The following is a 16229-nucleotide window of genomic DNA, read 5'->3' as shown; positions in this document are numbered from 1 at the left end:
TACCCTCTGCTGCTCCAGAGTTATTCGGTGTTAATGCTAAATAGGACCTTGCTAGTCCCTGTCCAGGTGTCTCCATTACACATGAGGAAACTGAGGCCCAAAGCGGAGAGGTCCTTGTCCTGGGTCCCACAGCAAACTATTGCAAAGGCTGAGCTGAACCTGAATCGTGACTCCTGACCCACAGGCTAAAATTTTTCTCCCACCCCAGTCTGCTTCCATGAGGCTGACTCCAGGGCAGCTGACTGGAACCACAGCAGGGTCACTGGGATGAGAAAGGAGACGGTATAAGGCAAATGAGGGACAAGGAGAGAGTCCTGGAGAAGTTCAGCCAGGGCCCTCCTCAATCCCTGCCCTTTTGTCCACTCGTAGGGTACCCCTAGGACTCCAAAACACTTGGAGAATTTGGGGTGTTGCCCGCAGGTGCTTGCCCCACCCTTGGCCTGTAGCCGCAGCAGACACCAGGCTGGATGCTGAGTCCCTGGGGCATCAGACGGTGAAAATAGGCCCCTGTACCTCCGCTATCAGTAGGGAGTGGGCAGGAGCTGCACAGGGAGCTTGGGACACAGTGAGGCAATGAAGGAGGCATGGGATTCCCTGGGAGAAGCCCAGGATGCTTGGCCAAGGAGCAGCACAGAGAAGGGGCAGGTGAGGCTGGCGATGGCCTTCAGAGTCAGGCTAACCTGTGTTTAAGGTTAACTCTGAATGATGTGGACCAAGTGACTTAGCCTCTCTGAGTTCAGCAGTGATTTCTTCCTCATGAGGTAAATATGAGGAGCAAGTGAGATGATGGCTGTACAACACCTAAGTGTTCAATGGATGTTAGCAAAAATCAAAACTAACAGTAAAAGATCTGGTGACAGGTCACAGCAGGCGTCAGAGCACCTCCCATACCTGCCCCATGATGCAGCATTTATACCCCTTTGCAGACGGCCAGTAGCCCAGAGAGACCACGAACTCCTCCGTTAGAGCACTCTGATGCGCAGCTCCTGATCCCACCTTTGATCCCTTTCTTCCAGGTTCATGTGCTCCCAGCTGCCCAATCAGGTCCTGAAGAGCATCAGCATCATTGACAGCCCAGGCATCCTGTCTGGGGAGAAGCAGCGCATCAGCCGAGGTCAGTGCCGCCCCACCCCCCACTTCTGGCTGAAATCTCTCACAGAGGAGTTCTGTCCCTGTGTGTCCCATCCATCCTCCAGGACATCCCCCGCATTCCTGGGCAGCCCCGGGGGCTAGAGATGAAGGGGTCCCAGGAAACAACCAGAAGGCATAGCATCAAAGGTTCTGCCATTTCAACTGAGAACTTTCTGGAGTCTTAGCCATAACCTCTTAATTCCCTTAAACACTGTCGTCTACTACTAGTCCCCACCTCATATAAACCTTCAGAGTTTAAGAGGAGACATCTGCATCTAACCATTCCCTTGGGCACATAATTAAGGAGACAAGCTAGTCCCAGCAAGGGAGAGAAACCCTCCCAGACGCTCCTCCTCCATCTGCGTGGGCACACGCTCCACCCCTGCACCTTGGCAGCGTCCTTTTAATGAGTGAGCGTTGATTGGTATCTATGGTGCCAGACACAGTGCTGCACACTGAGGATGCAGCAAAAACAGGTACACTTTCTACTGTTCTGGAATGAGGAGATAATATTCTAATGAGGAAGACAGACATTAACCAAGTTATCACAGAAATAAATGGAAAACAGGGGAAGTGCTCTGCAATGGGGGGCAACGTGTCAGGGTAAGGGGAAGCGGCCTGGCCTTGGGGTGTTGGGCAAGGCCCCCAGAGGAAGCTCTGGGATCTGGAGGATGAGTAGAATCGCCTAAGGGAAGCCTTGGTGTGGGGAAGGAAGGAATGCAAGGCGTTCAGAGGCCATCTGTGGAGAACAGAAAACACAGTGACATCTGGGCTTCTTCAGCCTTCAGAAAACAAGGCAGCTGCAGTAACTTTCCAGACCTGCACGTTGTGGTTAAACAGATGCGCCTGCTGGAGAAAGGAGACGAGGGGCAGGCCAGAGGACACAGTTTGCTTATGGAGAGGAAATGCCTGAATGCACAGCTCTAGGATGGGTCCTGCAGTCAGCGAGGCAGGTCAAGCTCCCCTCGCCCTGGCCCTCAACACCAGGGATACTTCTTTGAAACTTTGCTGGGAGGGAGATGGAGGGGATGAGTGGCTACTGTCACTTCTCACTAATAACGCTTCATGGCCCCTTGAACAGCAGTCAGCAAATCTGCGCTGAGCAGTGACCTGTCTGGGGTCCTGGCCAGGCAGAGAACTTCCCCAGCACTCATGAAGCAGAAGTACAGTTACACAGGCCATGGGGAAATGTATGGGAGCTGGAAAGCAAGGCCCCACAACAGGGGAAGAAACAAGCTTCCGAGGTCTAAAGCCCTCCTTTCTCATTCATGGTGATTCCGAAGTGCTGACTGTGTGGCCTCCATGAATTCACGGGGAGCTCGGAACTGCCTTGCTGTGCCTTCACCCCTTCAGCCAGGGCCGTGGGGGCCATTAGACTGCCCTGAGCCACCGAGAACATTGCACATACAAAAAAGGCTAGGTTCATACTATCTCTCAAATATCTTCATTGGTTATATTTTCTGTTATAAAAGTAATGTTTGTTTAAAAAAAAAAAAAAAGTAATGTTTGTTGTAAAGACTTCAAACAATGAATAGGGGTGTACAAAAATCTGTCACAAATAACAATTACTTGTGTTCACCAGCTCCTGAGAGACTTTTTCTATACATATACAAACATACCATTTTTAACAGAAATGTGATGGCCATGTACATTTTCTACAATTTAGTTTTTCACTGTAACAGTCTATCATAGGCACCATTCCATGCCAATATATTCAAATTACTTTATTCCTATTAAAAGTTGCTTAGGTTCATCAAAGTGACATACATATATATTTAAATTGTGGATATCATGATGGTTAATAATTTTTCGCTTTTACAGGTGGCGCTACAGATAAACATCTTGTATCTTATGCCTTTATGCCAATAACTTTTTCTTCCAAGAACCAGTTTAGGACCATTAATTTGGCCTCCTAAAAATTGCTGTGCAAATGAAGTGTTTTGTCTTCAGTAGAAAATACAGTGAATCCATGTTGCACAGCTTTTCTGAGTTGCTGTGTTACACTGCTTCTACATGTCTGACCCAAGTATGCTAGAGAAATATGTCGTTCTGGTAATAAATCTTTCTTTTTACCTCTAAATTTTAAGACCTCTAGATTTTAGCTACAACCTTATCTATTTCTTTCATTGGTAGGTCTTTGGCCAATTCTAAGCATCCCTCCTCTTCAGGGTTTTCCTTTGCTTCATAATTGTGTCTTTCAAACTGTAGCTCATTTATAATAGTGTAGCTTGGCTTAAGGCTTTGAAGATCAATTCTCTTTAACACTCTGTAGTCATCTGACTCATATCCTGGTTGGACTTACAGTGGCATGTACTTACTCACATCCTATCCACAGAAATAGCGTGTACGGTTCCCGCTGGGCAGCTGGTCCCTGCCGCCCTGACAGAGCAGCTGGTAGGGAAGGGCCGAGAGCTGCAAACAGTGACGGCGCCACGCACTGTGGCTGGGGATCCCAAGCTTGAGGACCATACCATGTTTGGTCACAACTGGTGGTTAGACTCACTCAGCTGACAGACTCAACACATTAGCCCCAGAGAATATGTGCTGTTTTAAAGCTGCTTCAGCTTAAACTTTTGCAAACAGTGCTACATTCTCACATGTGCTCATATCTGCTTCCACCCTGTCAGCTTGATCAGTCACAACACCACCTTTGTCCATTATTTATGTCCATGTTGATGAAGTACTAGGAACAATTCGTGACCCCACAGAACATTTGAAACATCTGCCAGTGACTTTATTGGTGGGTTTTGCCTCCCATATGGGTGTTTTGCCTGAGAAAGAGGAAAGGTGGCTGCTGTGCCTTCTCTTTGTCCCTTTGTACAGTTGACGGATTAACCCTCAACAAGCGGAGTCTCATCAAGAAGGTCCCTTTTAGCACATTTAAAGAGTCTCCTTGAAGTGCATATCCCTAATAGCAGCATGGGGACAGCCACTGTGTGGAGAGCCCTTGCTGTGTGGCCGCACTGTGCTAATCCTTTAGGATTTGCTGTTGAAGTCACACCTGCATATTGCCGTGCCCTGACAGAAGCTCAGCCCCAGCCAAGGAACCCCCTCACCCTCACTCCACTGCCAAAGCAGAGCCTTCCAGACCGTGAGAATTCTCTCCCCTGTTGCAGGTGAATAGGTGACCGAGCTTGACATTTGGGGAGTGGATGGAGTAAAAACTTGACAAAGTGCTACTTTGGAGAACAGGCTCAAAGGATGAGGCAGTCACCAAAGGCTGAAGCTGCTGTGTGGACTCAGTCGACCCTGAGCCTGCAGGCTGGGACCTGCAGACAGATGCAGTAGCCCATAGGAGGAGCTGGTGAGTGCGTGGTGACTGCTGAGCGTCCCCAGGAAGCCCTGTTGGCTGCACCACACCCAGAGTTCTCCCCGTCAATGTGGGACAAGGCAAGTGGCAGGTGGGGCAGAGGGGTATCAAGCTGATTTGCTGGGGATCAGACGGCGAAGGAGGATCTAAACTGGGGAGCTGGCCTCACATCGTCACTGGCATCACCACCACAGCATTGCCCTGGTGCCCAAGACCTCTGGGGACCTGATGGCCTAGTAAAGGCATATCTCCAGGAAGGAGCCTTGGTACCCTGGGGGTGAAAGCAGAAATGGGGACCCTGAACCTGGGGCTTAGTCCTGTGCCTCACCTCACTGTGGCTCCACCTTCCTTGTTCATTCTTCTCTCTGGTGACATTATATCCCTGGCTCCTTCTTGTGCTGTTGGAGGGCAGGCATGATCACAAGGAGGACATGGTGCTCACAGTCTTTTACCCTTCTCCAGGCCAAAGTCATAGGTAGCGAGAAGAGACATGATATTTCTACATGATAGTTCATATTTTGTGGCATTAGGTTTGAAGCAATGGCAAACCCACTCTTATTAGACTGACCTTTCCAAGTAGAATGTGCCTTAACACAGTCTTTTTGGCTCAATCTTAAAACTGAACTTAGAAGTCAGGTCACTGGCCCCCTTGTCTCACCCGCTCTGTGCCCCAGAGCAAAACAAGATGCATAGGCAGCACTTGTGGGGAGTAAATGTCACCTACATCACCTGTTCAGGAGCTCTATAAATAAACCCACAAAGGTAATTGATTTGGGAGCAATTTTTAGTACATTAATCCATATGGAAACCTGTTACCCCTCACATGTCCTTTAGTTTAATTACAGTTAGCAGAAAATCTTTAGGAACAAAAGATTGAGCTTAGTTACTGTAGTTTTCTTGGCTGACATAAAGAATTCCCATCAAGCAGGGATAAGAATGTTCTGATCTAGTTATAATAATAATTTTATTCTAATCAAGTAATAGTCACCTAAAAGTCTTAAATTCTTTTCTTGTAGCCAATGAAAGAAGGTTTGGAATCTTAAGATTTTCTAAATGATTTTCTTGAGGTGGGTGGGTGAAATCTGAGTTGGTTTTCTCTTTGAGAATCATCCTTTGCTCCTGGTAACAACATCCAGTTTTTTACTCTGTATGATGAGAAAAGAGAGCACATTTATCCACACATTCCTTATTTTCATTCTCAATCTCTTATAATTCTGTCCCCTGACCTGTTTGCTTCCTAAAATACTATTTATTTCATGTTGAACTGAAACATCTTCTAGGCTTGATTTCTGGACTCGGCAAGAACACACAAGTTCTTCCCCACTACTTGGTACAAAGTTCTGGGCTCCAGCTCCAATCCTAATGTCCCTGTCTGGCAAGGAGAACACTGTGAACAATTCTAATGTGGCAACTGGTGTACGTGTCCTTCTATTTAGCATATCAGTTTTTGCAAGGTGCTGTTTTAGCAGCAAATAATTATTCCTGTGGTTTCCTGAGAGTATGATGTTTTATGTAGCCTTCAACAGACTTGGCTTTAGAAATACAATATTTGTCTTTCGAAAATTGAAATAACTCTAGAAGAAAAAAATCTTGGTCTGAAATTTCCAGCAGATCTACATAGCCCTCCAAGACCAACCCTCAAATGAAAACTTGAGAATCTTCTGATGTTTAAGCCCTTCTTTCTATAAGCTATTTTCATTATAAGTCAATGAATAGAAATGAGAAGACAGTGAAAAATAAAAGGGCAGAAAGTGTCCTGCTAGTAAAAGCAATAATTAGTAGCAGTGCATGAAACAGAAAGGATGTAACTGTACTTCAAACAGCATACCAGAAAATAACATTAACTTCAAAGTCATTGATTAATTTTTAACATTTACATACAAACATCCTTAGGTCCTCCCGATTCTGGCAACATTAAGGAAAGCCCTCAAAAAAAAAAAAAAAGGCATCTTACAGGTAAATGTAAACACGTGGAGTCAAGGATCTGCAACATAGCTAAGGTGCCCAAACATAATAATATCACAAAAGAATTGACCAACCTGGTAAACGGCATGGAAATGCAACCTAATAATAAAGGTGTGCAGGAAAAATAGAGAAGGCAAAAATAAACTGTAATCAAGGAAGTACAAACACACCAAACTTGACACAATTTTTGAACTTGAAAGACAAGAGACCAGATTTGGAAGGCTGCCCAAGATAAGAGAGAACATTTAGAGATGTCTCGGTAAGAATGACTTCTCCACTCAGGCTTTGGGAATGACAAGGATTATAGAAGAGACACACACATACACAAAGGGGAAGGAGTCTTTTCCCTAAAAAAACAAGAAAACTTGGAGCAAGATGTTAGCCAGTTTCAACAGCAGCAAAGACCCTTTTGAGAAGCACCAGGAGAGCTGAGAACAGAAGAGATGTAGGAGGCCAGCAGCTCCCATTAAGGGTCAGTGATGGCAGGTGGCACCTGTCCTCAAGTGGGCCACACAGCCAAGGCTGTAGGTGCAAGCGCTGAACTTCATGGAGAGTCTCGAAGAGGGGCCTGCTCGTGCCTGCCAAGTGCCCCTGGAACAAGGAGATTCAGGCCCTGCTTGGGTAGTATTATAAATAAGAGTAGAAATAGTAATGAAATAAAGTAGGGGCTGTGAGACAGAGCTACCCCCTCCCTCATTCCAGTCACCATACAATTACGTAAACAGCTCAGGACCATCCCAGCTTTTCGGTGGCACCGCAGGCTACAGTCTCCTGAGCTCCCTGGATGTGAGGCCCTCATTACAGGTGCAGCTCCCATCTCCGACTCCCCATCCTGTGGTTAGCGTGGAGTTGCTTGATTTTTTGTTTCATTGCTTGAGTGTTTGACTTTGTGACAGTTCATGCGCTCCTAGCTCTTCTGCCTGTCTGCTTTAGCTGCTCCCAGGTCCAGAGCATCCCCAGGCTCCATCAGCATGCCCTTGAACCTGCCCCCTTAGAGCCACAAGTTAAGTGGACAGGGCCCAAGGCAGGGCCTTGAGGCACATCAGCAGAGACTGCCCTCCAGGCTGACAGCAATTCATGGATGAACAAATTCTATTGTGATGTTTTGAACTCCTGTGGGCCAGCTACCAAGTTAGAACTGGGACCATAAAGATGAACAAGGAACTACCCCTGCCTGCCCTGGAGTTACTACAGCTTAGTATGGTCATCCGGCCGGTCACTGATGCACCACATTATCCTGAAAGAAAGGCGTCACCTAAAGAGAGAGTTATTCGTTCAACAAACACTAGGCAAAAACAATGGACATGGTCACTGCCCTGTGGAATTTACATTCTGATGGGGAGTCAGACAAGAAAAGCAGATAAACAAATGAGTAAAATCACCTGTAAATAGTGGTGAATGCCAGGAAGGAAGAGATAAGGCACTGAGCTCAGTGAGAAGATGTGGCCTGCTGTCACACTCTCAGGAGGCGGGGAGGCCTGGCAATGGCTCTGGAGGAGCTGGCCTTCAGGGCAGGGCTGGTCAATGAGTTGCAACTTTTGGCTGACCACATTGTCTATTCAGATGTTTCCCACCTCATATATAAAATAACAGACATTCAAGTGTCAGATATTCACACGTGAATTTCAGTTCCTGTGTACTCATGGTTTTCTCTGAGATCTTTCTGTAACTTACATTTATCAGTCTGTAAGCCCAGAGTCAAACAGATTGCTTCCTTTGGTTCAGTCAAAGGACTGAAGTCCCTGAAGGCTGTCCTAGTTGTAGTGAAAGCTTACAGGCAACAGAGTTGACTTCTGGGTTCCAGTTCAGCTCAGCCATTACCAACCGTGCACCCTTGGGACCGTTGTTAAAATGAGGGTGATAATAGCACCTACCACATAATGGTGCTGTCAGTGGGTTAATACACAGAAAGCAGAAAATGATGCCCAACCTAGCACACAGTAAGTGCTCAAAAAATGTTAGCTGGTATTATTACCTTCATCTTCTCATCTTGTTCTTATTGTTGAAGGTGAAAGAGTTTTCAAAGGCTGGGTTGAATCAACCTTTATGTTGGTTTATTTTAGTTCCTGGCCTCTTAATGTCTTCTGTCTTGCAGAGCACAGGAAATTTTTGTCAAGTTATTTGAAATATGGAGTTTGTTCTTCAGGTACTGAATATGCCATTTTGGGATAAGTGTTTCTACCCTTTTTCCATGTTTCTTGATCATTTTATTAATAATCAGCCTTTAAATTTTGAAATCATATGTCTCTCAGAAGTAGAAAAGAGATAACATTCTAATTGATCATCCAGGTTAAAAAATATTTGATGGAAAAAGAATTTTAAAATTTAAAAGAATTTTGGCATTCCTTTAATTTAGAAGTGATGGTATAAAAATAAATGGGGAATATTAGGGGCATGCTAGAGGCTGTTCATTCAACACACGCTTATACTGATTATCTGCTGGGTACTAAGTGCTGTCCTAGATGCCAGGATTCAAAAGGAGTGAGTCATGGGCCCTGGCCAGGGTTCTCACGCTCAGTTGGGGTGGGTGAACCTGCAAACAAGCCTCTGCCCCTGTGCCTTGCAGACTTCTGATTGGAAGTGCAGTGAGCTGGGGACCCCACCAACCTCCAGTTGGCAGCGGGGCTGGCGGGGAAGGTAGACAGTCCTTGAAGCTGCTCGAAGGCTCTTCTTCCCTTTTCTTTTTTTTGGATTTGCATTTCTCTTTCTTTTTAAAATAATTCAGTGAGTTTTGTATATTTACAGAGTTGTGCAACCATCACCACAATCAATTTTAGAATATTTTCATCACCCTAAAAAAAATCTTATACTCACTAGCAGTCACTACCCACACAGCCACACCTCCCAAGATGCAGGCAACCACTAATCTACTCTCCGCCTCTGTGGATTTACCTGTTCTAGACATTTCAGGTAAATGAAATCATACAATAGGTCGTTTTTGTGTCTGGCTTCTTTCACTTAGATGTTGTAGCAGGTGTCAGCACTACATTGCTTTTTATGGTTGAACAGCATTCCCTCGTATGGCTATACCACATTTTATTTCATCATCAGTTGATGGACATTTGGATCATTTCCACTTCCTTGGATATTTTGAATAATGCTGTTATAATCACTCATGTATGAGTTTTTGTGAAACGTATGTTTTCGGTTCTTGTGGGTGTGCAGCTGTAAGCAGAACTGATGGGTGGTACAGTAGCTCAGTACTTAGTGTTTTGAAGAAATGCCAGTCTGTTTTCCAAAGTGACTGCATTGTTTTGCATTTCCACCAGCAAAGTATGAGGGTTCCAGTTTCTCTACATCCTCATCAACACTGCCATTTAGCTTAGAGTCATCCTATTAGGAATGAAGTGCTACTTTGTTGTGGTCTTGATTTGCGTGTTTTGCTGATGGCCAGTAATGCTGGGCATCTTTTCATGAGCTTTGCTAGCCACTTATAGATCTTCTTGGGAGAAGCATCCTTTGCGAATGTATAGGCAAACCATTTTTTTATTGGATTATGTATCTTTTTATGGTTGAGTTTTAACACTTTTTATGTATCCTATGTACTAGCTTAACACACAGTTTGCAAATAGTTTGTCTCGTTTTCTGAGTTGTCTTTTCACTTTCTTTATGTTACCATCTGAAGAATGAAAGTTTTTAATTTTAATGAAGTTGACTTTATTTATTTTGATTTTTGTCCCTTGTGCTTCTGGCCTAACCCAAGCCCATGAAAATTTATTCCTATGTTTTTTCTAAGGGGTGTGTAGTTTTAGCATTTACATTTAGGTCATTGTTCCATTTTAAGTTAATTTTTGTATATGGTGTGAGGTTGGGGTCCCACCTGATTCTTTTGCATTTGTATATCCAGTCATCCCAGTTCAATGATTTATTGAAAAGACAATGCTTTCACCACTGAATTGTCTTAGCACCCTTTTCAAAAATCAATAGGCCATACATCTTACCACACTAATGGACAGTGACTGCATATAGGGACTCTATAATATGGGTGAATGTAGCAACCACATTATTTTTCTTATGAAACCTTCATAAGAGATAACCTTAATGATACCTTAATTTAAAAAAATCAATAGGCCCTAAATGTGAAGGTTTACTTCTGGACTCTCAATTCTATATTGTTTATCTATCTATCTGACTTTATGAAGAGGCCCTTCTTGACCAGAGTCCCCAGGTCATGGGTGTGTTAATCAGCCAGTGAGGGAGATGCAGGGCTTTCTGGGATGGGGTGGGGATAAAGTGAGATGATGCTGTGTGGTGCATTTCTGTGCACCCAAGGGAAGAATGCCCTGACTGTTGCTCTCCTCCCCCAGGAGGCAGAGACAGTGTGTGCGAGAGCAAGGGCAATGTCTGAGCTCACCACCATTTGCAGGAGTGCCAGTTGAGTTGCATGGCTGGGATGTGGGTATGTTTCAGGTGGGTGCACATGTCAAGAGACTGGGTTTTGTCCCAAGGACTTCGTGGAACACTGAGGAGTTTGAGGTAGAGGAGGACATGGTAGAGAAGTCTGCAGGATAGAACATAGGGCCACGGGCTCAGATCCTGAAGCCATTTGTATATTTAGAGCTTGAGCTCAGTGACTTGTTTCAGAGCTCTGTTTGGATTTTGCAGCAACACAAAAGTGTCTGTCCCTGGGGGCCCAGGCTGACCACTGATGATTTGGTGGCAGGTCCTGTTTTCTGACCAGCGCAGAGGCCAGGCTGAGGTTGGGTTGTGAGGTCCTGGACATCACTCACTTCTGGGGCCTCCGGCAGGAAATCCTGATGTCTTTTTGTTTCGGGGAAGTTTGCTGACAAACGTGTCCATGGCTCCTTTTCCTCTGCTGCCACGGGAAATTCCAGGCCACAAGCGTTGCTGCATCTGCCTCCAATGTGAGCGCGTCAGCACCGTGACTCAGAATGGCACTGGTCCAGCCTTGGCAGCTATTTTTAGTTTCGTTAATATTTTAAATGCACACTTGATCATGAGGAATGACTGCTTCTACCCAAACTCTAAACCTACCTAGACTTCTAAATGGAAAAGAAGAATTTTTTGGTGGAGAGGACACTTCTCGTACTTACCGTGTAAAGCAGCTGATGATCATGGAACATTTCACAGACACTGGGATGCAGAGATTAGTCAAAGAAAAGTTTGCTCCTTACTCTTTTGAGTAATAAAATAGGTAATACACAGTGTATTGGTAAGTGTTCCCATGTGTTATTAACTCACGTAATCCTCACAAACTCTCTCTGATGTAAGGACTATTATCCCACTTTGTAAGAGAAAAGACTGAGGTACAGAAAAGCTAAGTAATCCACCCACAGTCCAATAGCAAGTGTGGCAGCTAGTCTCAGAAGATGCCTCCTCTTACCCCCACTTCCACCACACAAACCAAGGGAAAGAAAAGATGATCACAAACTTGGAAAGCCTACCAAAATGGACTTGAGCTGAGTCCCACATGCCAGTACAGTAGTGTGCATGCTGCCCTCCCAGAGGGCAAGACAGAGGATGTAAGTGACATGACGCAGAGGGGGTGTCTTTGGGGGATGAGGGGCAGCCCAGCACTGGGCTTGGCTGTGACTAGCCAGCATCCTGCCAGGTGGGGCTTTGAAAGAGAGCAGAGGTCACTTACAGCAGTCACCGGGTAACTGGCTATTGCATTAACCCCGTGGGCATCTGACAGGGAGTCCTGGCCTGACATTGCTGGCCTCTGCCTGTGCCTTCCCTCCATCTAGGAGCACCCCCAGAACTTTCTAGACCTCTTTGGAAGTTAGGATTTTTAGGAACCTCTAAAGAAAAGTAAATATATTTTTTAAAAGATTTCTCATTTACATTTTAAATGTTTAATAACCTCACTGCTATACTTGCGACATTCTTGTTATACACTTCCATCCATGTTATGTGTGACAAAGGCCCTCTCTCTAGTCACTGTGCACAATGGGGGACCCCCAGCTGGAGAGTGGGATGGATAGACTGTAAATGCAGGACAGGACTCTGCAGGAGAGGAGCACTATAGTGTGAGAAACACTGGCCTGAGACGTTTCTCCATTTCCCAGACTCTTCCACTACCAGCTGAGTGGCCTGGGCAAGTTACCCACCTCTGTGAGCCTGGGTTTCCTCTATAAGATGGGAAGAAAAGTACTTTCCCACAGTTAGATCTTATAAGGGTCTGAGTAATCGGTGTAAATACCCAAGTGCTCCCGAGACACCAGCTATGTGCACTGGTGCAAGGAGTGGGCACCTCCAGCGGAGGCTGTAGAAACATGCTGAAAACAGCGGCGCTTTCAGGACATCATTGTTTTCTGTGGAAGCAGAGAGGGAGGCGGTGAGATGCAGGCAAGCTCACTGTGGACCCTGGAGGAGGCTGCCCTGACTGATCTCAAATCCCAGCACCCCCACTGCCCTGTGGGACTCTCAGTTCACGCTTTTATAAAGTGAGGGGATTCTCCCTCCCAGGTTGTTTGAAGGTAAAGTAACCTCACTTATATAAGCCATTTGTCACAGTCATGATGAGTAACTGTGGTGACAGGGGTCCTTGTTCATTTCGTGGAACTGGGGTGATCCCAGAATAGACTGACCAGAACCACAGGGTCAGCTGGGCCAGGTGCTCCAGAGGTTCCCTGGGAGACGTCAGCCGAGTCCTGGGGCTCAGACAGACAAGGACTGTGCACTTCCAGGGACCCAAACGGGATGGGGTAGGAAACACTCGGCCCTGCCCGGGGGAGAGCTGTGGAAGGAAGCCTGGAGAATGCAGCCACAGCCGGGTGCCAGGGGGCTGCTGAAGAGAACAGCGCAGAGGAAGAGCTCTCCTGGTCCAGGGCCCAGCTCTTGTCACTTCGCCAATTCTTTTTGCTACAGTCCTCCTCCTGGTCTCTTCCTTTCTCACATGGGCCATGACCAGTTTCCTCTGGAAACCACCAATTCACCTGGATTCTTTTAGTCTCTTTCTCAAAACCACCTCCTGTTTGAATCCAAATTACAACACATAGCTCAAGTCAGACCATTATTCAGCACTTCACCTTTCTGAAGTACTTACTTGGTACCACCATTTTGTGCAAATGTGTATACATGCCGGGAACAAAAAATTCTAGTTACAAAAAGTTAGTGCAGAGCGCCTGTCCCACCCACATCCCCCAGTTCCTCTCCCATAGCAGACCCCGCCAGTAGTCTCTCCCCGTTCCTCCCAGCTTGGGAGGGTCCTTTGCACACTGCTCCGCACCAGGAGTTTTCCACTTCGCAGCAAATCCTGGAGCGCGTCCATGTGGGGACTTTGAGCTGCCTCCTTAGCCCATCATTTAGATGTGCCAAAGTGAAGAGCTGGCATCCTTTTGATGGATGGCATCCAGGCTGTTTCTATCTTCTGCTGTTACAAACCGAGTTTTGCACATACAGTGCAAGTATATCAGTTTTTCCAGGAATGTGCAAATATAACCAGAAGATGTATTGCTACTAGTTGAATTGCTGAATTAAAGGAACTGAGGCCTTTCTACCACATGAGTGGATGCCAAATGCCCTCCCTAGAATGTAGCTATTTCCATTCCCACCAACAGTAGAGAAGTACCTGTTGCCACACATCCTCCCCAAGGCAAGGCATTGTCAATTATTTTCTTTTTGCATTATGATAGGTGAAGAGCATCTCATTATATTTCTTATTTTCATTTCTCATGGTTAGTATGGTTGAGCATCTTTTCATATTTACAAATCTTGTCAAAGTATTTCCTTCCTGGAAGTTTTTGACCATTTTACAATACTGTTGGTAACCATGCAGACTTTTAGTTGGTAAAATAATTGAGTCATTTTTCAATAAAGAACCCCATGTGGAGTCCATGGTTCCCACTGAGTAGATCTGTCTTTCATTCTGGCCATAAACCCAGAAATAACTGTCTCTGAGTAATAGTTTGGCTTTAGCCACAGGTTAGCTGATAACTTAGTTGCTGGAGCTGGTGTTCATGACTGGCTGTTGTCCTGATCCTCACGGAACACTCACGACTCACAAAATGCTGGGGATGTTAAAAAGGACAAATAGGCAGAGCAGGTCAGAAATTGCTTGCAAGCCCTTTGTTGGTCCCAAAGTTGTCATCCTCTTGGTTTAACATTTCTCTTGAGAAAATTGTGGCTTGAAGAAACATGGTCTTTTTGCCCTTCTGAACCATGAGATGACAAGATGCATTGTCAAAGTGGAAGCCTTGTTTGTAAATATTTGGCCTCATCCCATCTGGGTGGAGTCTGAATACCGCTGGCATTTTGCCTCAAGAAAATTCAATATGAGTACAAACTGACTCTGATTTATAGACATATTGTATGAGACTTTCTTACCTAAAGTATACAATGCCCCCTTGAAAATGAGGAATGGGCAATTTCCATGGGCGTGACACTCAATTCCTGGATTCTATTAGTTATAATATTAGAAAGTTGAATCGGATGACCTCTAAAGTGTCCTTGAAAGTCTGAAATTCTGTTACTTTTCCTCTGGCAATTTATTTCAGCATAGAGTGGTTTGGAATTGGATGACAAGTAAATTAAACTTTCAGGGTTAGTATGGTTGAGCATCCTTACGGGAACTTAAAGCACCTTCATATCAGCCAAAATCCATAGCACATGAATCCAGTGGAACATATATAATAAAATGGAACTTCTTACTTCATAATTTCACCATTTAGATTTAGTCGTTGAGCATTCCTGTAGCCACCTGAACAGTTTTACATTCTTATACTGGTACTATAATTAGCTGTGATCTACTATACAGACACTAAACTTATTTTCCTGAGAATCTGACTTTTTTCAGAAAAGTTGACAATTCAGAATCACTATATGTAACTATAAGATTTGGAAAGAGTCCTTGATGATCATCTAACCCATCTAATTGATGTAGAAAGTGAGGCTCAGCACAATGCAATGGTTGAGCCAGGTTCCAGGACCTAACAGAATTTTCTTGGTAGATTTTCACCAGCTTCCCTCTCCAGCAGAGCCTGAAATGCTGTGTTTTGTTGCTGTCTTTTTCCAGAGCATAGTCCTTTATAAATAGACCTGGTTCTTAACCTAATTTTTGATCTGAGCTGGAAATTGAGATATGAAACCCAATTTTCCCTTTGACGTGGCCACACGACCAGAGCAGCATTAGGCCTCAGGCTAACTGTTCGGACAGCCTCGCTGTGGTGTGGTGAGGTGAGGGCCTCGGGGTCATGCTGGCTCCCATCTGCCACATCCTCATCTTCACAACATCCCCAGAGGAAGGAGACAAGCTGTGAGGTTAGCTTGTTTATTTTAGGAGGAAACAGGCACAGAGAAATTCATTCACAGGGTCTTGGACTAAATCCCACAAGGAAAAGAAGTGGGGAGAGGAGAGAGAGGATGAACAACGCCAAGCCCGTCCAAGGAGAGATTCGGGCCTTGGTTTTGGTTTTATTTAACCTATGGGATGTTCAGTGGAAAAGCCCTTGGGGCCAGGCACAGTGAGGCAGGCCATGCTGTAACTGCAGGGACTTTCTTATAGCCAGTTTCATTCTCCAGGAGGTGGCCATTACCAACGGAACCCTTTGAGGTGAGCACCCATTATACCTCCACAGAAAGCAGTGCCTTCGGGACACCTGCTGTGCAGACAGGGAGGCCACAGCGTCTATCCTCGCTGTCGGGCTTGTTGGACCCCAGTACAGGGTTTAGTGTCAGCCCCTCCCCACACCCAGGGGGAGCCTGGACCCTCCTTATCCCCACCCCACCCCAGAGTGCATCCAGTCAGCAGTCAGCAGGGAGGAAGAGGAAGCCGGCTAGAGAAGAGGAGGGTAGAGAGGGCAGCAGGAGCAGGGTGTCTGTGACCCATCTTCGCACCAGCTGTTCCCATTGCTCCACTGAC

The 16229-nt window shown here is 45.6% G+C and overlaps 1 protein-coding gene across 2 annotated transcripts in view; it reads left to right on the top strand.

Moving 5' to 3' along the window:
* EHD4 (EH domain containing 4) overlaps positions 1–16229 on the top strand; it is a 68926-nt gene that overhangs the window by 25681 nt on the left and 27016 nt on the right. For both annotated transcript variants that reach the window (XM_037018849.2, XM_017642852.3), the window contains exon 3: positions 1017–1114. In XM_037018849.2, coding sequence (XP_036874744.1) covers positions 1017–1114 — 98 coding nt within the window. The remainder of the gene's footprint in view (positions 1–1016; positions 1115–16229) is intronic.

The sequence above is a fragment of the Manis javanica genome, chromosome 8, assembly GCF_040802235.1.
Source record: "Manis javanica isolate MJ-LG chromosome 8, MJ_LKY, whole genome shotgun sequence".
NCBI classification, from domain to species: Eukaryota; Metazoa; Chordata; class Mammalia; order Pholidota; family Manidae; genus Manis; species Manis javanica.
The sequence above is the reverse complement of the archived record's forward strand: the minus strand, read 5'-3'. Positions and strand labels throughout refer to the sequence as shown.